General features: G+C 45.2%; 2 protein-coding genes across 9 annotated transcripts in view; one reads left to right on the forward strand and one right to left on the reverse strand.

Annotated features, from left to right (window-relative positions):
• Positions 1–18,750, forward strand: part of HDGFL3 (HDGF like 3) — a 141,709-nt gene extending 122,959 nt beyond the window's left edge. For 2 of the 3 annotated variants that reach the window (XM_063925966.1, XM_063925967.1), the window contains 2 exons: positions 7,896–7,981; positions 15,817–18,750. In XM_063925966.1, coding sequence (XP_063782036.1) covers positions 7,896–7,955 — 60 coding nt within the window. In that variant the 3' untranslated portion in view covers positions 7,956–7,981; positions 15,817–18,750. The remainder of the gene's footprint in view (positions 1–7,895; positions 7,982–15,816) is intronic. The other variant, XM_063925968.1, reaches the window with a different exon arrangement.
• The window catches only part of TM6SF1 (transmembrane 6 superfamily member 1), a 93,372-nt gene continuing 85,899 nt past the window's right edge, over positions 17,378–24,850 (reverse strand). For 5 of the 6 annotated variants that reach the window (XM_063925963.1, XM_063925959.1, XM_063925962.1 and 2 more), the window contains one exon: positions 17,378–19,744. In XM_063925963.1, coding sequence (XP_063782033.1) covers positions 19,553–19,744 — 192 coding nt within the window. In that variant the 3' untranslated portion in view covers positions 17,378–19,552. Of the gene's footprint in view, positions 19,745–19,949; positions 19,993–24,850 lie in introns of all 6 variants that reach the window. The other variant, XM_063925961.1, reaches the window with a different exon arrangement.

Below are 24,850 nucleotides of genomic sequence, written 5' to 3' on the forward strand. Positions count from 1 at the left end.
CAACAGAAAAAGGCACCGACTTTTCAACCGCAGCCCTCTCGTTCCTTTAAAAATAAGAGAGCAAAGGGCTATTCATATCTGCCACGAGGCAGAGGTCGAGGGAAGAGACAGCAACAGGCAGCTCCTTCCCAGGAACAGAAGCCTTCCCCGGCTTCTACAAAAGCCTCAGCATGACGCTGGGGCTTCTCAAGCGGACTCGGGGACGGTGGGTGGTCGTCTCAAAAATTACAGCGCGCAGTGGGCTCACTCGCAGGTAGATCCCTGGATCCTGCAGATAATATCTCAGGGGTACAGGTTGGAATTAGAGACAGATCCACCTCGCCGTTTCCTGAAGTCTGCTTTACCAACGTCCCCCTCCGAAAGGGAGACGGTTTTGGAAGCCATTCACAAGCTGTACTCTCAGCAGGTGATAGTCAAGGTACCTCTTCTACAACAAGGGAAGGGGTATTATTCCACTCTTTTTGTGGTACCGAAGCCGGATGGCTCGGTAAGGCCTATTCTAAATCTGAAGTCCTTGAACCTGTACATAAAGAAGTTCAAGTTCAAGATGGAGTCACTCAGAGCAGTGATAGCGAACCTGGAAGAGGGGGACTTTATGGTATCCTTGGACATCAAGGATGCGTATCTCCACGTTCCAATTTACCCCTCACACCAGGGGTACCTCAGGTTCGTTGTACAAAACTGTCACTATCAGTTTCAGACGCTGCCGTTCGGATTGTCCACGGCACCTCGGGTCTTTACAAAGGTAATGGCCGAGATGATGATTCTTCTTCGAAGAAAAGGCATATTAATTATCTCATACTTGGACGATCTCCTAATAAGGGCAAGGTCCAGAGAACAGCTAGAGATGGGATTAGCACTGTCGCAAGAAGTGCTAAAACAGCACGGGTGGATTCTGAATATTCCAAAATCCCAGTTAATGCCGACAACTCGTCTGCTGTTCCTAGGGATGATTCTGGACACGGTTCAGAAAAAGGTTTTTCTCCCGGAGGAAAAAGCCAAGGAGTTATCCGAGCTTGTCAGGAACCTCCTAAAACCAGGAAAGGTGTCTGTACATCAATGCACAAGAGTCCTGGGAAAAATGGTGGCTTCTTACGAAGCAATTCCATTCGGCAGATTCCACGCAAGAATTTTCCAAAGGGATCTGTTGGACAAATGGTCAGGGTCGCATCTTCAGATGCACCTGCGGATAACCCTGTCTCCAAGGACAAGGGTGTCTCTTCTGTGGTGGTTGCAGAGTGCTCATCTATTGGAGGGCCGCAGATTCGGCATACAGGATTGGATCCTGGTGACCACGGACGCCAGCCTGAGAGGCTGGGGAGCAGTCACACAAGGAAGAAACTTCCAGGGAGTATGGACGAGCCTGGAAACGTCTCTTCACATAAACATTCTGGAACTAAGAGCAATATACAATGCTCTAAGCCAGGCAGAACCTCTGCTTCAGGGAAAACCGGTGTTGATCCAGTCGGACAACATCACGGCAGTCGCCCATGTGAACAGACAGGGCGGCACAAGAAGCAGGAGTGCAATGGCAGAAGCTGCAAGGATTCTTCGCTGGGCAGAGAATCATGTGATAGCACTGTCAGCAGTGTTCATCCCGGGAGTGGACAACTGGGAAGCAGACTTCCTCAGCAGACACGATCTTCACCCGGGAGAGTGGGGACTTCATCCAGAAGTCTTCCACTTGCTGGTAACCCGTTGGGAAAGACCAATGGTGGACATGATGGCGTCTCGCCTCAACAAAAAACTGGACAGGTATTGCGCCAGGTCAAGAGATCCGCAGGCAATAGCTGTGGACGCGCTGGTAACGCCTTGGGTGTACCAGTCGGTGTATGTGTTTCCTCCTCTGCCTCTCATACCAAAAGTATTGAGAATTATACGGCAAAGAGGCGTAAGGACGATACTAGTGGTTCCGGATTGGCCAAGAAGGACTTGGTACCCGGAACTTCAAGAGATGATCACGGAAGATCCGTGGCCTCTACCTCTAAGGAGGGACTTGCTTCAGCAGGGTCCCTGTCTGTTTCAAGACTTACCGCGGCTGCGTTTGACGGCATGGCGGTTGAACGCCGGATCCTAAAGGAAAAAGGCATGCCGGAAGAAGTCATTCCTACTTTGATTAAAGCAAGGAAGGAAGTAACCGTGCAACATTATCACCGAATTTGGCGAAAATATGTTGCGTGGTGCGAAGATCGGAGTGCTCCGACGGAGGAATTTCAACTGGGTCGATTCCTACATTTCCTGCAATCAGGATTGTCTATGGGTCTCAAATTGGGATCTATTAAGGTTCAAATTTCGGCCCTGTCGATTTTCTTTCAAAAAGAATTGGCTTCAGTCCCTGAAGTCCAGACCTTTGTTAAGGGAGTGCTACATATACAGCCTCCTGTGGTGCCTCCAGTGGCACCGTGGGATCTCAATGTGGTTTTGGACTTTCTAAAATCTCATTGGTTTGAACCACTAAAGAAGGTGGATTTGAAATATCTCACATGGAAAGTGACCATGCTTCTAGCCCTGGCTTCGGCCAGGAGAGTGTCAGAACTGGCAGCTTTATCTTACAAAAGCCCATATCTGATTTTCCATTCGGACAGGGCAGAACTGCGGACTCGTCCGCATTTTCTCCCTAAGGTGGTGTCAGCATTTCATCTGAACCAGCCTATTGTAGTGCCTGCGGCTACAAGTGACTTGGAGGACTCCAAGTTACTGGACGTTGTCAGAGCATTAAAAATATATATTGCAAGGACAGCTGGAGTCAGAAAATCTGACTCGTTGTTTATATTGTATGCACCCAACAAGATGGGTGCTCCTGCGTCTAAGCAGACGATTGCTCGTTGGATCTGTAGCACAATCCAACTTGCACATTCTGTGGCAGGCCTGCCACAGCCTAAATCTGTAAAGGCCCACTCCACAAGGAAGGTGGGCTCATCTTGGGCGGCTGCCCGAGGGGTCTCGGCATTACAACTTTGCCGAGCAGCTACGTGGTCAGGGGAGAACACGTTTGTAAAATTTTACAAATTTGATACTCTGGCTAAGGAGGACCTGGAGTTCTCTCATTCGGTGCTGCAGAGTCATCCGCACTCTCCCGCCCGTTTGGGAGCTTTGGTATAATCCCCATGGTCCTTTCAGGAACCCCAGCATCCACTAGGACGATAGAGAAAATAAGATTTTACTTACCGATAAATCTATTTCTCGGAGTCCGTAGTGGATGCTGGGCGCCCATCCCAAGTGCGGATTATCTGCAATAATTGTACATAGTTATTGTTAACTAATTCGGGTTATTGTTGAAGGAAGCCATCTTTCAGAGGCTCCGCTGTTATCATACTGTTAACTGGGTTTAGATCACAAGTTGTACGGTGTGATTGGTGTGGCTGGTATGAGTCTTACCCGGGATTCAAAATCCTCCCTTATTGTGTACGCTCGTCCGGGCACAGTACCTAACTGGAGTCTGGAGGAGGGTCATAGGGGGAGGAGCCAGTGCACACCACCTGATCTGGAAAAGCTTTACTTTTTGTGCCCTGTCTCCTGCGGAGCCGCTATTCCCCATGGTCCTTTCAGGAACCCCAGCATCCACTACGGACTCCGAGAAATAGATTTATCGGTAAGTAAAATCTTATTATTTGAAATATATTTCACAGTTTGTTTGCAAGGAGACCAATGATAATCTTGTCTCGTCAAGTGAGAAAAGACAGAAGAAAGCATGGGCCAAAAAATCACCAAGACATCTACAAATATACTGTACTTTCCATGCGTGCCATGTACCAGGTTCCATCTAATACAAACCGAGAAAGTTGACCTGCCATTTCCTAACTTCTAGAAATATAGCTAGAACACAAACTTCCACCCAAAATATATTGATGACCCATTGCTGTTGAATTTCTATTTCCTCTTTGACAATTGATGCCATTGTTGTGGTATTGTCACACTGAACCTTGTATTGTAATTGATCTTTGTCAGTAAAACTGTACACACTGGTTTAAGGAGAGAGCAGGCTAATGACAAAAGAACCAATAAAATTTGGACCTTTTTAGAGAAAACATAAAGGTGGGTTATTCAGTGACAGCAATTACTCCAAAACTTGATTCCGCCTAACTGCATGAAAGAGAAAGAACAAACCCCAGAGGATGACATTTAGGGACACCCTGATCATTAGGGTATCAAATCCAAAGTTTAAAGTTTAATTCCATTATCAATTTTAAATTTAGAATACACTTTGTGAATCCCAGTACACTATGCTTCCTTCCCACCACTGCTCCTCAAATTCCTACATGCTTTCTTTGGGACTAGTAGGAACAAGGAACAATGCTGACACAAGCAGGAAACCAAAGAGGCGGACCTGTGTTTATTTTGTTAGATTATGAAACCCTTGTTCATTATCAAGCAACAACAGTAGTGACTAATTTGAAAGCGCAGCAGTGCTGACCATCACTTATTTACTCATTTGTCTACTGAATCAATAAAAAAAGACAACATAGCAACTGCACCCCTTTGTCCGTATGGAAGCCGCTTCCGCCTAAAGCCGGGGAAAGGAACTAAAGCAGTAGCCAGGGAGAGGGACCGCCATCAGCGAGGAGCATCATTTACAGGGACAAATTAAGTAGGTGCCAGACTATGGTGGGCTGTTACATTACCACCCCCATACGGATGGGCACTGAATACCCCACAAAAGGTTTATCGGGAAACCTCTTGTGGAACTTGGGTACCAGTTGAAAGGCATGGATATCCAAGGACTTCACCCAACATGTCTTGTCCAGGCCCAAAACCTTTCTAGTCCACCAAATAGATCGTCGGAAAATTCTGGAGTCCAGGATTTATTTTACTTCATATTCTTCCTGGTGGTTAATGGAGATCGCCTAAGATGGGCATTTAGAAGTGGCAAACAGATTTACAAATACAGGTTTCAGAAGAGAAATGTGAAAGACCCTAGGATTTTGAGTGTTGGTGGGAGTCTCACTCTGAACGCAATTGGATTGATAACTTGGAATGACCCAATAAATCTAGGAGCACGTTTCATAGTAGGCACCTTTAAACATAGATGTTTCAAAGCCAAACCTTATCTCCTGGCTTTAGCAAAGGAACTTAACTTCTTTTTCGGTCAATGAAGAACTTGTAACGTGAAGAGGCAATGTGATAGCAAACGCTTATTCCAAAGATTAAGAAATTGTCACAAGCTGCTGGAAAACAAACTAACAGGAAGGTAATTCTGGCAGGTGAGGATGAAAGCCATTCTGAATGTAGAAGGGAGAAAGGCCTGAAGTCTCATAGAGGAGGTTGTTATAAATTCAGCTATCGTAATAGGGAAACCCAATCATCTTGATTGTCCAAGATATAAATCTGGTACATTTCTCCAGGTCTTGATTTACATATTCTGTTTGACCATTACTCTGAGGATGGTATGTTGACAAGAAATGTAATTTAATTTTGAAGCATTTACAGAGAGCTCTCCAAAACTTGGATTTAAACTGTACTACCTGATGTAAAGCAATGTTTTCAGGAAATCCATGCAGCCTGGAGTTCTCTCTAATAAAGTTGTTGGCTAACTTTGAGCTGAGGGCAATCTCTTTAAGGATTCAAAAATGAACGGTTTTAGGAAACATGTCCACCTCTACCCAGATGGCATTAAACCCTTGACAGGAAGGTACTTCAGAAACAAAAGTCCATGGAAATATGTGTCCATGGACAATCAGAAACTGGAAGATGCAAGGGACCTATAGGAACTTAAAGTTGGATTTTATGTTGTACACAAGTAGAACAAGCTGCCACAAAATCTTTCACCTTTAGATGCACTGGCGGCCACAAGAAGTTACTGAGAATTGGGTCCAACGTCTTCTTTACCTCTACATGCCCACTAAAACGTGATGCATGTTCCCACTGGAGTAATTGGAGGAAGCTCAGGTAAAAAAAAATGACTTTCCATGAGGTATTTTTACTTTTTTAGTCAAAGAAATGAAGCAAGCAGAGATCAGAATGGGTTTATTCTCGCAAGGAACTTCTTTGGTGGTACAGAATGGGCAATACAACACATCTGCATTAATATTCTTGTTTCCAGGCTGATATGTGATGACAGGATTAAAGAACAACCATCATCTGGCCTGGCAATAGTTCAAACAGTGCTTTGTTTAAAGGTATAGCAGATTTTTATGGTTATTTTGCTCCTTCGAACATGTGCCACCACTCTGTAAAGCAAGTTTAATTGCTAACAATTCCTTGTCCTCAACATCATAGTTCTTCTCAGGGACTGAAAACTTTGAAGAGAAAAAAACCACAGTAGTACCACTCCCCAGCTGCAGAGAACAGCCCCAACTGCAACCATTGAGGCATCCACCTTCAAAAAGACAGGCTGATCAGTATTTAGTTGAGTTAGAATTGGCGCCGATGTGAAAAGTTGTCTTAATTGTGAAAAAAACAAAAACAACCATTTGCTCTAGACCAAAAGTCAAAGCTTCTAGTGAGCCATAAATAAAATGTATTGCCTCTACAAGTCCTTGCAAAGGATATAGCCACTACAGTAGCCTCTGAACCTTATTGTCCACACAAGACTTTAAAGACTGTCACCCAATAAGAATTAGTTGCAAATGAGATGTGTCTGCACTAATCAGCAAGTGGGACTGAATACATCACAATCTTTCAATATTGGGGGGTATGAGGCTGTTCTTTTACAATAGAGCACTCACCTCTGGGTGTCAGATTGCATGTAAAAGGGCACAAACTAACTCCACCTTTAACATTTATGCATAACTGGACTTCATTATCAGTATGCAGCGCACTAGAGTATTTATGGTAGCCACTTTTGTGGGTGTTATGTGGTATGTTACCTGGTATTCATGGCAGCTAGTTTTATAAAAACACATTCTTACTTTCTACATAAGATTGGTCTGATTTTTTGGGGGGGTTACAATGATACGAAAGTGGTAAACAACATAAAAGATTATAATAAAGTTTGCCTCATTAAATTCTCACATTGTAATCAGCAGTGAAGGGCACTTATAACATGCAGAGTGCACTTTACAATTACTTTCATCATAACTGCAGTCGTTAAGTTCAAGTTTTCTATAATTCAGATCATTTTCCCGCAGCTTATTTACAGCAATGAGTATACTTCATTTTCCTAGCATGATTACCTTGGACCGCGCATTGGTATATAATACTGGCCAATTAATTCTCAAGTATCATTCACAAAGTTCCATAAAAAATTAATTTGTTACAGGTTTCCCATGTAATATACAGGTTGAGTATCCCTTATCCAAAATGCTTGGGACCAGAGGTATTTTGGATATGGGATTTTTCCGTATTTTGGAATAATTGCATACCATAATGAGATATCATGGTGATGGGACCAAAATCTTAGCACAGAATGCATTTATGTTACATATACACCTTATACACACAGCCTGAAGGTAATTTTAGCCAATATTTTTTATAACTTTGTGCATTAAACAAAGTGTGTCTACATTCACACAATTCATTTATGTTTCATATACACCTTATACACACAGCCTAAAGGTCATTTAATACAATATTTTTAATAACTTTGTGTATTAAACAAAGTTTGTGTACATTGAGCCATCAAAAAACAAAGGTTTCACTATCTCACTCTCACTCAAAAAAGTCCGTATTTCGGAATATTCCGTATTTTGGAATATTTGGATATGGGATACTCAACCTGTATTTAGCTAATTTACTATTCCAAAAGGCTTTCTAGTATTACTATGATTTATTCTTAGACAAAGGGTTGAATGTATGTGACTGCAGGATCAAGGTTTGGGTGAATATACGTGTAATGTAATGTTTTTCTTGGTGCGGGAGTACTGTACTGCCTCATAAAGTGCCCATCATTAAAAGTACACCTTCAAACATTGCTTGAACAAAAGGATTTACACGGGTGTTCTGTGATTTTCCTGCAGAATGTTTATGCGAGAGGTGGGGCCCGTAAGAAATGCACAGATGCTAAAGAGAAATTATAATTCTTAGTGGCACACATGCAAGATTGGTGAGCATACAGTCCATTACCTGTGTAACGTGAACTGAGGCACTGCAACAATCTAATTACCAAATGTCTTTATGTTATATTGCAAATACGCTTACAACTGTAACACATACTACATTTTATCACTGGCTGAAATCCCTCTAAAGGATCTTTTATTACTCTCCTTAGAACAATTCACACATTTATATTGCAGTCATCATGATATTTTTCTTTAATTTTGATCTGCCGTCCTGTTTAATATAAATAGCTCAACAACTATATGTTACATAAGACTACTGTTCTCTCCCGAGCTATATTGTAAAGCAGATAAACATTATCTCATTAGTCAAAGTATCCATATTTTGGGTATATGTGTGCAAATTATGTTCCTATCATACCTTCTGTGCATCAAAAATATAGGTGACCGATCTGCACATTCTGCTATGAAGACAACTGAACCTATTACAATTTCTCTATCGTCCTAAGTGGATGCTGGGGTTCCTGAAAGGACCATGGGGAATAGCGGCTCCGCAGGAGACAGGGCACAAAAAAGTAAAGCTTTACTAGGTCAGGTGGTGTGCACTGGCTCCTCCCCCTATGACCCTCCTCCAGACTCCAGTTAGATTTTGTGCCCGAACGAGAAGGGTGCAATCTAGGTGGCTCTCCTAAAGAGCTGCTTAGAGAAAGTTTAGTTTAGGTTTTTTTCTTTACAGTGAGTCCTGCTGGCAACAGGATCACTGCAACGTGGGACTTAGGGGGAAAGTAGTAAACTCACCTGCATGCAGAGTGGATTTGCTGCTTGGCTACTGGACACCATTAGCTCCAGAGGGATCGAACACAGGCCCAGCCGTGGAGTCCGGTCCCGGAGCCGCGCCGCCGACCCCCTTGCAGATGCTGAAGCGTGAAGAGGTCCGGAAACCGGCGGCTGAAGACTCCTCAGTCTTCATAAGGTAGCGCACAGCACTGCAGCTGTGCGCCATTTTCCTCTCAGCACACTTCACTGGGCAGTCACTGAGGGTGCAGAGCGCTGGGGGGGGGCGCTCTGAGAGGCAAATATAAACCTTATACAAGGCTAAAAATACCTCACATATAGCCCATAGGGGCTATATGGAGATATTTAACCCCTGCCTGACTGGAAAAATAGCGGGAGAAGAACCCGCCGAAAAAGGGGCGGGGCCTATCTCCTCAGCACACGGCGCCATTTTCTGTCACAGCTCCGCTGGTCAGAACGGCTCCCAGGTCTCTCCCCTGCACTGCACTACAGAAACAGGGTAAAACAGAGAGGGGGGGCACATTAATGGCTATATATATATATATTAAAGCAGCTATAAGGGAGCACTTAATATAAGGATATCCCTTGTATATATAGCGCTTTGTGGTGTGTGCTGGCAGACTCTCCCTCTGTCTCCCCAAAAGGGCTAGTGGGTCCTGTCTTCATTAGAGCATTCCCTGTGAGTTTGCGGTGTGTGTCGGTACGTGGTGTCGACATGTATGAGGACGATATTGGTGTGGAGGCGGAGCAATTGCCAAATATGCAGATGTCACCCCCCAGGGGGTCGACACCAGAATGGATGCCTTTATTTGTGGAATTACGTGATGGTTTATCTTCCCTTAAACAGTCAGTTGAGGACATGAGGCGGCCGGACAATCAATTAATGCCTGTCCAGGCGCCTCAAACACCGTCAGGGGCTGTAAAACGCCCTTTGCCTCAGTCGGTCGACACAGACCCAGACACGGGCACTGATTCCAGTGACGACGGTAGAAATTCAAACGTATTTTCCAGTAGGGCCACACGTTATATGATTTTGGCAATGAAGGAGACGTTACATTTAGCTGATACTACAGATACCGTAAAACAGGGTATTATGTATGGTGTGAAAAAACTACAAACAGTTTTTCCTGAATCAGAAGAATTAAATGACGTGTGTGATGAAGCGTGGGTTGCTCCTGATAAAAAGTTGATAATTTCAAAAAAGTTATTGGCATTATACCCTTTCCCGCCAGAGGTTAGGGCGCGCTGGGAAACACCCCCTAAGGTGGACAAGGCGCTCACACGCTTATCCAAACAAGTGGCGTTACCCTCTCCTGAGACGGCCGCACTTAAGGATCCATCAGATAGAAAGATGGAAGTTATTCAAAAGAATATATACACACATGCAGGTGTTATACTACGACCAGCTATAGCAACTGCCTGGATGTGCAGTGCTGGAGTAGTTTGGTCAGAATCCCTGATTGAAAATATTGATACCCTAGATAGGGACAATGTTTTACTGTCGTTAGAACAAATAAAGGATGCATTTATCTATATGCGTGATGCACAGAGGGATATTTGCACACTGGCATCTCGGGTGAGTGCTATGTCCATTTCAGCCAGAAGAGCCTTATGGACACGACAGTGGACAGGCGATGCGGATTCAAAACGTCACATGGAGGTTTTGCCGTATAAAGGGGAGGAGTTATTTGGAGTTGGTCTATCAGACTTGGTGGCCACGGCTACTGCCGGGAAATCCACTTTTTTACCTCAAGTCACTCCCCAACAGAGAAAGGCACCGACTTTTCAACCGCAGCCTTTTCGCTCCTACAAAAATAAGAGAGCAAAGGGCTTGTCGTACCTGCCACGAGGCAGAGGAAGAGGGAAGAGACACCAACAGGCAGCTCCTTCCCAGGAACAGAAGCCCTCCCCGGCTCCTGCAAAAACCTCAGCATGACGCTGGGGCCTCTCAAGCGGACTCGGGGACAGTGGGGGGCCGTCTCAAAAATTACAGCGCGCAGTGGGCTCACTCGCAGGTAGACCCCTGGATCCTGCAGATAATATCTCAGGGGTACAGGTTGGAATTAGAGACGGATCCTCCTCATCGTTTCCTGAAGTCTGCCTTACCAACCGTCTCTTCCGAAAGGGAGAGGGTGTTGGAAGCCATTCACAAGCTGTACGCTCAGCAGGTGATAGTCAAAGTACCCCTAAGGAAAGGGGTATTATTCCACTCTATTTGTGGTACCGAAGCCGGATGGCTCGGTAAGGCCTATTCTAAATCTGAAGTCCTTGAACCTCTACATAAAAAAGTTCAAGTTCAAGATGGAGTCACTCAGAGCAGTGATAGCGAACCTGGAAGAAGGGGACTTTATGGTATCCTTGGACATCAAGGATGCGTATCTACACGTTCCGATTTACCCCGCACACCAGGGGTACCTCAGGTTCATTGTTCAAAACTGTCACTATCAGTTTCAGACGCTGCCGTTCGGATTGTCCACGGCGCCTCGGGTCTTTACCAAGGTAATGGCCGAGATGATGATTCTTCTTCGAAGAAAAGGCGTATTAGTTATCCCATACTTGGACGATCTCCTAATAAGGGCAAGGTCCAGAGAACAGCTGGAGACAGCTTTAGCACTATCTCAAGAGGTGCTAAGACAACACGGGTGGATTCTGAATATTCCAAAATCCCATTTAATCCCGACAACTCGTCTGCTGTTCCTAGGAATGATTCTGGACACGGTTCAGAAAAAGGTTTTCCTTCCAGAGGAAAAAGCCAAGGAGTTATCCGATCTGGTCAGGAACCTCCTAAAACCAGGAAAAGTGTCAGTACATCAATGCACAAGAGTCCTGGGAAAAATGGTGGCTTCTTACGAAGCAATTCCATTCGGCAGATTCCATGCAAGAATATTCCAAAGGGATCTGTTGGACAAATGGTCAGGGTCGCATCTGCAGATGCACCTGCGAATAACCCTGTCACCAAAGACAAGGGTGTCACTTCTGTGGTGGTTGCAGAAGGCTCACCTATTAGAAGGCCGCAGATTCGGCATTCAGGATTGGATCTTGGTGACCACGGACGCCAGCCTGAGAGGCTGGGGAGCAGTCACACAAGGAAGAAACTTCCAGGGAGTATGGACGAGTCTGGAAAAGTCTATTCACATAAACATTCTGGAACTAAGAGCAATCTACAATGCTCTAAGCCAGGCGGAACTTCTCCTGCAAGGAAAGCCGGTGTTGATTCAGTCGGACAACATCACGGCGGTCGCCCATGTAAACAGGCAGGGCGGCACAAGAAGCAGGAGTGCAATGGCAGAAGCTGCCAAGATTCTTCGCTGGGCGGAGAATCACGTGATAGCACTGTCAGCAGTGTTCATCCCGGGCGTGGACAACTGGGAAGCAGACTTCCTCAGCAGACACGATCTTCATCCGGGAGAGTGGGGTCTACATCCAGAAGTCTTCAACATGTTAATAGACCGTTGGGAAAGACCAATTGTAGACATGATGGCGTCTCGCCTCAACAAGAAACTGGACAAATATTGCGCCAGGTCAAGAGATCCACAGGCAATAGCTGTGGACGCACTGGTAACTCCTTGGGTGTACCAGTCAGTGTATGTGTTTCCTCCTCTGCCGCTCATACCAAAGGTATTGAAGATCATACGGCAAAGAAGAGTAAGAACAATACTAGTGGTTCCGGATTGGCCGAGAAGGACTTGGTATCCGGAACTTCAAGAGATGCTCACGGACGAACCGTGGCCTCTACCTCTGAGAAGGGACCTGCTACAGCAGGGTCCCTGTCTTTTTCAAGACTTACCGCGGCTGCGTTTGACGGCATGGCGGTTGAACGCCAGATCCTAAAAGGGAAAGGCATTCCAGAAGAAGTCATTCCTACCTTGATTAAGGCACGGAAGGAAGTCACCGTGAAACATTATCACCGCATTTGGCGAAAATATGTAGCGTGGTGCGAGGATCGGAAGGTTCCGACGGAGGAATTCCAACTGGGTCGTTTCCTACATTTCCTGCAATCAGGATTATCTATGGGTCTCAAATTGGGATCCATTAAGGTTCAAATTTCGGCCCTGTCAATATTCTTCCAAAAAGAATTGGCCTCTGTCCCTGAGGTCCAGACTTTTGTCAAGGGAGTACTGCATATACAGCCTCCTGTGGTGCCTCCGGTGGCACCGTGGGATCTAAATGTAGTTTTAGATTTCCTCAAATCCCATTGGTTTGAACCATTGAAAAAGGTGGATTTGAAATATCTCACATTGAAAGTGACTATGTTACTAGCCCTGGCCTCTGCCAGGAGAGTATCTGAATTGGCGGCTTTATCTTATAAAAGTCCTTATCTAATCTTCCATTCGGATAGGGCAGAACTGCGGACTCGTCCGCATTTTCTCCCTAAAGTGGTATCAGCATTTCATCTGAACCAACCTATTGTGGTGCCTGCGGCCACTAGCGACTTGGAGGACTCCAAGTTGTTGGACGTTGTCAGAGCCTTAAAAATATACATTGCAAGGACGGCTGGAGTCAGAAAATCTGACTCGCTGTTTATATTGTATGCACCCAACAAGTTGGGCGCACCTGCTTCTAAGCAGTCGATTGCTCGTTGGATTTGTAACACAATTCAACTTGCACATTCTGTGGCAGGCCTGCCACAGCCTAAAACTGTAAAAGCCCACTCCACAAGGAAGGTGGGCTCATCTTGGGCGGCTGCCCGAGGGGTCTCGGCATTACAACTCTGCCGAGCAGCTACGTGGTCGGGGGAGAACACGTTTGTAAAATTTTACAAATTTGATACCCTGGCAAAGGAGGACCTGGAGTTCTCTCATTCGGTGCTGCAGAGTCATCCGCACTCTCCCGCCCGTTTGGGAGCTTTGGTATAATCCCCATGGTCCTTTCAGGAACCCCAGCATCCACTTAGGACGATAGAGAAAATAAGAATTTACTTACCGATAATTCTATTTCTCGGAGTCCGTAGTGGATGCTGGGCGCCCATCCCAAGTGCGGATTGTCTGCAATACTTGTACATAGTTATTGTTAACTAATTCGGGTTATTGTTAAGGAGCCATCTTTAAGAGGCCCTTTCTGTTGTCATACTGTTAACTGGGTTTAGATCACAAGTTGTACGGTGTGATTGGTGTGGCTGGTATGAGTCTTACCCGGGATTCAAAATGCCTCCCTTATTGTGTATGCTCGTCCGGGCACGGTACCTAACTGGAGTCTGGAGGAGGGTCATAGGGGGAGGAGCCAGTGCACACCACCTGACCTAGTAAAGCTTTACTTTTTTGTGCCCTGTCTCCTGCGGAGCCGCTATTCCCCATGGTCCTTTCAGGAACCCCAGCATCCACTACGGACTCCGAGAAATAGAATTATCGGTAAGTAAATTCTTATTATTTCATACATTTGGGGTGAAATTGAATAGCTTGCGATTTGCTGGCTGTGCAGGACTTTGTGCAAGTCTGCCCGTATTTTTGAAGCGGTAATCATTTACACAGCAAAACCTTGCCAATTCAAAAATATGGGTGGACTCGCACAAAGTCCTGCACAGCCTGCAAATCACAGGCTATTCAATTAATTGGTGTGCTCACTGTAAAGACTAAACTGGTCGATATATCGGCCGTTCTCTGTGTGCGGGACGTCGTTCACAGACGTATCGCGTTGGCCGCGCAGCACAGCCGACTGCCAATATATCTACTGCTATATTGGCACGTCTCTGTGTGTGTACGGCCCGTACACATGCTGCGGCGGCCGGCGGTGATTGACAGCTGAACTGGGCGGGTGGGCGTGTGTACACGCCCGCCCAGTTCATGACGTCAGTCCCCGACGGATCGGGCAGTGTGTATGCACAGCACACTGCCCGATCCGTCCATAGATATATCTGCATATCAATTGATCTGCAGCTATATCTACTAGTGTGTACCCACCTTTAGGCCCTCATTTCTAGTTGATCGCTCGCTAGCTGCTTTTAGCAGCAGTGCACACGCTAGGCCGCCGCCCTCTGGGAGTGTATCTTAGCTTAGCAGAAGTGCGAATGAAAGATTAGCAGAATTGCGCGTGAAAAATTTCATGCCGTTTCTGAGTAGCTCCAGACCTACTCCTATCTTGCGATGAATGCAGTCTGTTTAGTTCCTAGTTTGACGTCACAAACACGCCCTGCGTTCGGCCAGCCACTCCCCCGTTTCTCCAGCTACTCCTGCGTTTTTGCCTGGCACGCCTGCGGTTTTTAGCACACTCCCTGAAAACGCTGAGTTGCCACCCAGAAACACCCACTTCCTGTCAATCATACTACGATCACTCGAGCGACTGAAACACGTCGCTCGAGCTTGGGTAAAACTACAAAGTTTTGTGTGAAAGTGCTTAGCGCATGCGCGCTGCGTACCATGCGCAGAAAATCGGCAACGAGCGATCAATTCGGAATGAGGGCCAAAAGCTCTTGTTCTACAATCACTATTATTAACCTCTTAAGCCCCGTACACACAGGGAGAGATGTGCGCTGAGCGATCTATCACAGACTGCTCAGCACACATCCCTCCCCCCGCTCAGCACGATGTGTGCTGAGCGAGGGGGCGCTCATTTCACCCAGCATTGAAATGAGCGACCTGCTAGATTGTGCCCGCATACAGGACAATCTAGTACCAGCAATAGCGACGCGCGGGGCCCTGGGGCATACACACGGAGAGATCAGTGCTTAACTTCTAAGCAGTCTAGTCAGATACTGGATACTTATCTGTTACGTTACACATACTGGGATTTGTAGTTCAAATGTTAATAGAGTCAGATCATGACCTCTGGCATAGATCTTAGAAGTGACAGAAAGACAGGACGCATATACACCTTTTTTTTTGTTCATTTCTACAGACATTGTAAACTAATTATATGATAGTCTCTTTACAATACTTGAACTTACAGGCTTTATTTTTACATCCTTACATACAGAATGTTTTCTACAATTATCTGGTAAAATGAAGCAGATGCTTTGGTTTATGTGTTAATTATATACAGTAGTAACCTTTATTTACATTTACTTGAGAAGGTTTTATGGGGCCATGTGTTTTGTCACTTCAGATGGAACCAAGTCTCTATATTAAAATTGATATGTCTGTTTTCTTTTCAGACCTAACCAAGTACAGCATACCGTGGGAAGAGGTCCATAATTCGCAGTTTAGTATTCTTGGATTTGATATGACTCAACGCATTTAATTGTTGCCACAAAGAGATTGTCAGTTTGTATACATAATACCATGTTCCTGTTTGTTGTGTTTGCTGTCAGCAGAAGTATATCTCCTCTAGGGGGCAGCCTTTCATTTTACATTATTCTGTTGCATGAAGTTGCCCTTTACACAGGCTACTGTTATGTTTTCGCAGCCTCCCATGTGTGCAATTTTGTTTCCAATCTTGAGATCATTTAATAGTTAATTCATTTATATAACTATTTTCCTACAGGAGAACATTAAAATCACTCTCTACTACAAAGAGAGGTTCTCAAATATATTAGTTACCTTGATATAAATAAAACTTACCTGTATGATATGTTTAATAACACAAAATATATTGTACGGTAGCTTATCTAATTAGATATTACATAGGAATGCTTTGAATTATTGATTGCAGCATCTCATATTTGTCCATCTTCCACATGAAGTCGATGTGGGCAAGGCTTGCAGGTATTGATGATTACGACAGTACACAATGAGTTAAATCAATATATTACATGCTCACTTATGTATATGTTAGATGCTATTTACTGTCCACTGTTAAACTTCTTTGTACATTCTCGGTACAAATTAAAAGGCAGCTTTGAAACATGGTTTGTCAGTAGTAGGGCTATACTTATTAGCTACAAACCTTCACAGGTAAGAGGAGGAAGCAACGTCTGAAAAAGGGAATTTAATGTTAATGAAAAATGAATGTTGTTTTCTTAATACTAGTATTCTGCTATTATTACTTACAAAGCACTTTTTTATTTCTGTATTAAAATGTGTAGGTGTGTTCTAGAAAGAAAAATCAGGGGGTACTTTGTAACTGACAATGATCTGCAGTGTCTGTAATATTGACCTAAGGGGACACTTAGTACACCTTACCAGACCTAAAGGGTTATATCACATGAAAAGCCTATTTTACGTCAACAGAATGATGGGCAGAGATGCTCAGTAAGTCATAAGCCACAACTTAAACCGTCCACCTCTTTTCATTTAATACTCCGTTTAATCAGACATACTGTACCTGCCATTATTAAACACTCAACAGGCTAACATTTTTCCAGAAATTACCCCAAAATGTTTTTTTGTTTTTTTTAATTAATCACCAAAATTGTGTCAATAATATGGACGGGGTGGAGAAGGTGGGCTGGACGGAGTAGTGGGGATGATGCTGTGACAAGTGGGGGTGGGGGGGCAGACAGATTGATGGGCGGGACGGGCGATTACATTTTATTAATTATATATATATATATATATATTTGTATATATATATATATATATATATATATATATATATATATATAAAGAGAGTACGGAATGAAAAAAGGCACTTAGGACAATATGTTTATTGTGCAAACACAATGTTTCGAATCAGTGTAATTCTTTTTCAAGCTCTACCTGTTAAAAAATTTTAATAACACTCATTTGGAATGTTGCTTTTTGCACATTAAACATATTGGTTTATTGGTTTATTGCATATATATATATATATATATATATATATAACACGCCCACATATACACACACACCTGATTGCCCGATCACTGTGGCCATCATTGATCTGAACACATTGTTCTGCGGCAACCACGTTAATGCACACTCATCTGTACTGACTGAAGCCCGCAGGAGGGGTGTCGCCGGGCTGCCTGATCACTATGGCCAGCATTTATCGGGACACACTAGGGGATTAGCCATGGGTGCAGGGGAAGGTAGAGGTTTCGTTGAGATTGGCAGCTGCTGGAAGATTATCTTCCGCCAACCCCCAGTGGGCATTTTTGACTGGTCACATCAGATGTGACCATGTCAAGAAAAGCCCAGCCTGACATGATTGCATCTGATGTGACCGAGCCAGGCAAGTGGTTAATGAAGCCCATGCTATACAGAGAGGTTTTTTTATGAGACATGGCTCATTAAATCTGAATTTGCTTCACGTTAGTACATTGTCTCACGTGATCTCTCAGTACTCTCATCTTCACTGCAGCTAGGGAGGCCAATCTCGGGATCAGCGGGATCCCGGGATTTAGGCCCCAAAACGGCCGGGATTCAATGCCGGGATTGGAAGCTCCAATCCCGGGGATTGAGGGATCAGCGTTGAGCGTCCTCATGACGCTCAGACGCTGCCCGGCTCCCGCCTTTCGGCTCCCCCTGCGCAGCGTGACCTGTGCCTGTGAGGTCACGCTGCGCTGTCAGCAGCCGCAGAGCAGGAAGGTACGGCGGTATTCACCCGCCGCCTCCCGATACCCGGGATAGAAAAAATGGCCCGGGATTGGCCTCCCTAACTGCAGCCCTCTCACTGTGTTGAACTTCAGCTGAGATATCATCACACTTGTGACCGAGAACTTGATAAGGAGTTTGGGAGATACAGTTCAAGAACAGGGGATGGGACATAACCATGAAGATTGTTAGCCTTTCCAAATGTAAAAGTTACTGTTGTTATTAGATTTGATCCTCACCTGACAATGTATGGGCTTAGGGAGAATGATAGGATTTTTCTTTTACCCAAAAATTGTATTTACAATACTAATAAATAGTCATTCCAGAATGTATTTTCTTGTGGACAATACTGTTGCTATTGTGAGAATAGATTTTATTTATTTTATTGCATTTTTTTTTCGGTGAAAACATTTTCTCTGTATTCGTTCTGCTCATTCTCTAAAACATCTTTAGCATTGCCAATGTTGTAGTTGAAACACATCACATATAAAGTTTGTATTGCTGTTTTAACATAATGGACACTTCAGATGTGTGTCAGAAATAAGGTTAAAAGATTGTAAGGAATAAAAAAGGTCACAGTTGACTTAATTTACAATATATGTAACGCGAATATTAAAACAAAAAATTTATGTAAACTGCTGTTGGTTATTATTATAGACAATGTTTATGGTTAAATATTATTTTGATGTTTGTGGTAACAGATGTCTAGAATCTGTATAATACAATAATAAACATGATAGAACATTTTTTTTACTAAATGCTTTCTTATCACAGGAGGTCACATATTGAGAGTTGTTATAATTGTCAGATTGGTAAACGGGGTGTTATTCATGTGACCGGTGGTCGGGAGACCGACGGTCACATGACCTCCACCAACATCCCGCCCCCTCACTATCCCGACAGTCGGCATGCCGACCAACAGGGACTATTTCCACTCGGTCGCCACCGAACCCGCAGCGTGGCGAGTGCAGCGAGCCCGCAAGGGACTTGCTGCACTCACCCCTCCCCGCCGGGATCCCGGCGTCAGTACGCTGACCAGCGGTCTCCTGACCGCCGGTCAGCCATACCATACCCGGTAAACGGGCCGCATACTTACTGTACTATGTGAGATTGGTACTTTGTATCCTCCTGGTGTAACACTACTATATTGTAAATCAGCCATTTCATAAAATGACACTATGTAGTCCTTGCTCTGAGTAATCCATTATCATTCTAGTACTGTGCCTGGATTATGTTTTTTTACAGCATACTTTGTCCATTGATCTACTTAACATATGGTTGTTGCGCCAAACTACTTAAAGCAAAGTGCTGAAGGCTTACAGAAGATTTTGCAGTCTTAGCACAGAAAGAAACGTCCATATATACAGTGCACAGATATCAAGGATGTCATCCTCTTCTTGCAGGACGTACACTTTATAAGGTGGTAGTTTTTACCTTTTATTCAACTTTGGCCCCTGGTCTCTTCTTCACAAAAAAATCTGGCTTACTTATACATCGATGGGCTAGTAGCTGCGGAACTATCCCAAAAAGCATATTTGTGATTAAAACCACAAGCTTAGCCTCCGTAGGAACTCTGTAGATATAAGGAGTCCTTGCATGAAGTGAAGCACCAATGTGAGAGAACTGCGCCTGCGGAAAGTAGAGGAATCACTTATCAGAAATCACCTTCCTCAAAATATACAGGCTGGTTATCAATGATCATAGAAGAATCTCTCACATATATAAAGTACATACATACAGCAAACTGCAAAAAATCTGTGATATGTGTAAACACCTACCCAGGTGCTCTCAGAGTGATATAATACTAAAGCTATACACACACACAAAGTGTCACCTGTATAAAACACTCCTGTTGTCCGCTGTAACCTCATGAATAACTGAAACCATAAATCACGACACATGAGACAGTATTTTAGAATAAAAACATAAAAGTTCATTTTATAGTAAGGGGATGTAGTAAAATGGGAGGAGGTAGGACTATGATGCGACATTGGTATGGGGCACCTCTGGAGAGCTTTCAATTTAGGTGCATAAGGTTTCAGAACAGTTTCCAAAGATGAGGTGAAGGCATGGAGATCTTACATCACAATTGCCATACAGAACCAGAATAGTTGTAATCAACTGGTACACAATTGTGCTATATGATATGTAGGTGCATGTCAGAACATCGGAAACAGCCATATGCACCTACCCTAAATGTACAGAACACAGTGATGCATAATCTTACTTAACCTTGCATGGACGTATAAAGTTCCAGTTCCTGGTTGCTTATGTGCATCTGCTCTAGTATATATACTTTAACGTCCTAGAGGATGCTGGGACTCCGTAAGGACCATGGGGATAAACGGGCTCCGCAGAAGACATGGGCACTTTAAGAAAGACTTTGGATCTGGGTGTGCACTGGCTCCTCCCTCTATGCCCCTCCTCCAGACCTCAGTTTGATACTGTGCCCAGTGGAGACTGGGTGCTTTCAGGGAGCTCTCCTGAGTTTCCTGTAAGAGAAAGTATTTTAGTTAGGTTTTTTATTTTCAGGGAGCCTGCTGGCAACAGGCTCCCTGCATCGAGGGACTGAGGAGAGAGAAACAGACCCACTTCTCTGAGTCTCAGGGCTCTGTTTCTTAGGCTACTGGACACCATTAGCTCCAGAGGGATCGGTACGCAGGTCTCACCCTCGCCGTCCGTCCCAGAGCCGCGCCGCCGTCCTCTTTGCAGAGCCGGAAGAGAAAAGCCGGGTGAGTATGTGAGGAAACGACTTCAGAGGCGGCAGAAGACACCTTGATCTTCATAGAGGTAACGCACAGCAGTGAAGCTGTGCACCATTGCTCCACATTCACCTCACACACATCGGTCACTGTAAGGGTGCAGGGGGGGGGGGGGGGGGCGCCCTGGGCAGCAATAAACACCTCAGGTGGCAAATACACATATATACATGTACAGCTGGGCACTGTACATGTATAAAAAGAGCCCCCGCCATGTTATTAAGAAATTTGAGTGTGACAGAAGCCCGCCGCCGAGGGGGCGGGGTTTCTCCCTCAGCACTCACCAGTGCCATTTTTTCTCCATAGCACCGCTGAGAGGAAGCTCCCCGGACTCTCCCCTGCTTGACACATGGTGAAAGAGGGTTTTAAAGTAGAGGGGGGGCACATAATTGGCGCAGATACATGCTACAAAAGCGCTACTGGGTAAGCATTCTGTGTTTTTTCCTGGGTCATATAGCGCTGGGGTGTGTGCTGGCATACTCTCTCTCTGTCTCTCCAAAGGGCCTGGTGGGGAACCTGTCTTCAGAAAAGAGCTTCCCTGTGTGTGTGTGTGGTGTGTCGGTACGCGTGTGTCGACATGTCTGAGGTTGAAGGCTCACCTAAGGAGGAGGGGGAGTGTATGAATATTAGGTCTCCGTCGGCAGCGCCGACACCTGACTGGATGGATATGTGGAATGTTTTAAGTGCTAATGTTAATTTATTGCACAAAAGATTAGACAAAGCTGAAGCTAGGGTACAGTCAGGGAGTCAACCCATGTCTGTCCCAATGTCGCCGGGACCTTCGGGGTCTCAGAAGCGCCTACTATCCCAAATAGTTGACACAGATACCGACACGGATTCAGACTCCAGTGTCGACTACGATGATGCAAAATTGCATCCAAGGGTGGCTAAATGTATTCGATATATGATTATCGCAATTAAAGATGTTTTGCATATCACTGAGGAACCCCCTGTCCCTAGCATGAGGGTACACATGTATAAGGGAAAGAAACCTGAGGTCATCTTTCCTTCTTCACATGAGCTGAACGAATTATGCGAAAAAGCGTGGGAAACTCCAGACAAAAAACTGCAGATTCCCAAAAGGATTCTAATAGCGTATCCTTTCCCGTCACAGGACAGAATACGGTGGGAATCCTCCCCTAGGGTAGACAAAGCTTTGACACGCTTATCAAAAAAGATAGCGCTCCCATCCCAAGATACGGCTACCCTCAAGGATCCTGCTGACCGCAAGCAGGAGGTTACCTTGAAGTCCATTTACACACATTCTGGTACGTTACTCAGACCGGCAATTGCATCGGCCTGGGTTTGTAGTTCTGTAGCAGCATGGACAGATTCCTTATCAGCGGATATTGAGACCCTTGATAAGGATACCATTTTAATGACCCTAGGGCATATAAAAGATGCTGTCTTATATATGAGGGATGCTCAAAGAGACATTAGTTTACTGGGTTCCAGAATAAACGCTATGTCTATTTCTGCTAGGCGAGTCTTATGGACCCGACAGTGGACGGGTGATGCCGACTCAAAGAGGCATATGGAGTTTTTGCCTTACATGGGTGAGGAATTGTTTGGAGAGGGCCTCTCGGATCTCGTCTCCACAGCTACGGCAGGTAAATCGAATTTTTTGCCTTATATTCCCTCCCAATCCCTAAGAAAGCGCCTCATTATCAAATGCAGTCCTTTCGTTCAAATAAAAGCAAAAGAGTACGTGGATCGTCCTTTCATGCCAGGGGTAAGGGCAGAGGAAAAAAGCTGCACAACACAGCTAGTTCCCAGGAACACAAGTCCTCCCCGGCCTCTGCAAAATCCACCGCATGACGCTGGGGCTCCCCTGAGGGAGTCCGCTCCAGTGGGGGCACGTCCTCGACTTTTCAGCCACATCTGGGTTCACTCACAGGTGGATCCCTGGGCAATAGAAATTGTTTCCCAGGGATACAAGCTGGAATTCGAAGAGGTGCCTCCTCGCCGGTTTTTCAAATCGGCGCTACCAACTTCTCCCCTGGAAAGGGAGATAGTGTTACATGCGATTCAAAAATTGTGTCTTCAACAAGTGGTGGCCGAGGTTCCCCTGCTTCAGAGAGGGGTACTACTCAACCCTGTTTGTGGTCCCGAAACTGGACGGTTCGGTCAGACCCATTTTGAATTTAAAATCCCTGAACCTTTACTTAAAACGGTTCAAGTTAAGGATGGAATCGCTCAGAGCCGTCATCGCCAACCTGGAAGGGGGGGATTTTATGGTATCGCTGGACATAAAAGATGCATACCTGCATATTCCCATATATCCTCCTCATCAGGCGTAACTGAGGTTTGCGGTACAGGATTGTCATTACCAATTTCAGACGTTGCCGTTTGGGCTATCCATGGCCCGAGAATTTTCACCAAGGTAATGGCGGAAATTATGGTGCTCTTGCGCAAGCAGGGGTCACAATTATCCCGTACTTGGACGATCTCCTCATAAAAGCGAGATCACGGGAGAAGTTGCAGAACAGCACTTGAACCTTTCACTGAAGGTGTTACAGCGACACGGCTGGATTCTCAATATTCCAAAGTCGCAGCTGAATCCTACGACTCGCCTGCCCTTCTTGGGCATGATTCTGGACACAGACCAGAAAAGAGTTTTTCTTCAGATAGAAAAAGCACAGGAACTCATGACTCTAGTCAAGAACCTGTTGAAGCTGAAACGAGTGTCAGTACATCATTGCACTCAAGTCCTGGGAAAAATGGTGGCGACATACGAAGCCATTCCCTTCGGCAGGTTCCATGCAAGGACTTTCCAATGAGACCTATTGGACAAATGGTCCGGGTCACATCTGCACATGCATTAGCGGATCACCCTGTCCCCCAGGGCCAGGGTATCTCTCCTGTGGTGGCTGCAGAGGGCTCACCTTCTAGAGGGCCGCAGGTTCGGCATTCAGGATTGGATCCTGGTGACCACAGACGCGAGCCTCCGAGGTTGGGGAGCAGTCACACAGGGAAGAAATTTCCAAGGCCTTTGGTCAAGTCAAGAGACTTGTCTTCACATCAACATCCTGGAACTAAGGGCCATATACAACGCCCTACGTCAAGCGGAGACCTTACTTCGCGACCGACCAGTTCTGATCCAGTCAGACAACGTCACCGCAGTAGCTCATGTAAACCACCAAGGCGGCACAAGGAGCAGAGTGGCGATGGCGGAAGCCACCAGAATTTTTCGCTGGGCGGAGAATCATGTAAGCGCACTGTCAGCAGTGTTCATTCCGGGAGTGGACAACTGGAAAGCAGACTTCCTCAGCAGACACGACCTGCATCCGGGAGAGTGGGGACTTCATCAGGAAGTCTTCGCACAGATTGCAAGTCGGTGGGGACTGCCCCAAATAGACATGATGGCGTCCCGTCTCAACAAAAAGCTACAAAGGTATTGCGCCAGGTCAAGAGACCCTCAGGCGGTAGCTGTGGACGCCCTAGTGACACCGTGGGTGTTCCAGTCGGTCTATGTATTTCCTCCTCTTCCTCTCATACCCAAGGTGTTGAGAATAATAAGAAAAAGAGGAGTGAGAACAATACTCATTGTTACAGATTGGCCACGAAGGATCTGGTATCCGGATCTGCAGGAAATGCTCACAGAAGAATCCGTGGCCTCTTCCTCTAAGACAGGACCTGTTGCGACAGGGTCCCTGTCTGTTCCAAGACTTACCGCGGCTGCGTTTGACGGCATGGCGGTTGAACGCCGGATCCTAGCGGAAAAAGGTATTCCGGATGAGGTCATTCCTACGCTAATAAGGGCTAGGAAGGACGTGACATCTAAACATTATCACCAAATATGGAGAAAATATGTTTCTTGGTGTGAGGCCAGGAATGCTCCTACGGAAGAATTCCATCTAGGCCGTTTTCTTCACTTCCTACAAACTGGAGTGAATTTGGGCCTAAAATTAGGCTCCATTAAAGTTCAGATTTTCGGCCTTATCCATTTTCTTTCAAAAGGAATTGGCCTCTCTGC

This window comes from Pseudophryne corroboree, chromosome 6 (assembly GCF_028390025.1).
Source record: "Pseudophryne corroboree isolate aPseCor3 chromosome 6, aPseCor3.hap2, whole genome shotgun sequence".
In the NCBI taxonomy this organism is placed as follows: domain Eukaryota; kingdom Metazoa; phylum Chordata; class Amphibia; order Anura; family Myobatrachidae; genus Pseudophryne; species Pseudophryne corroboree.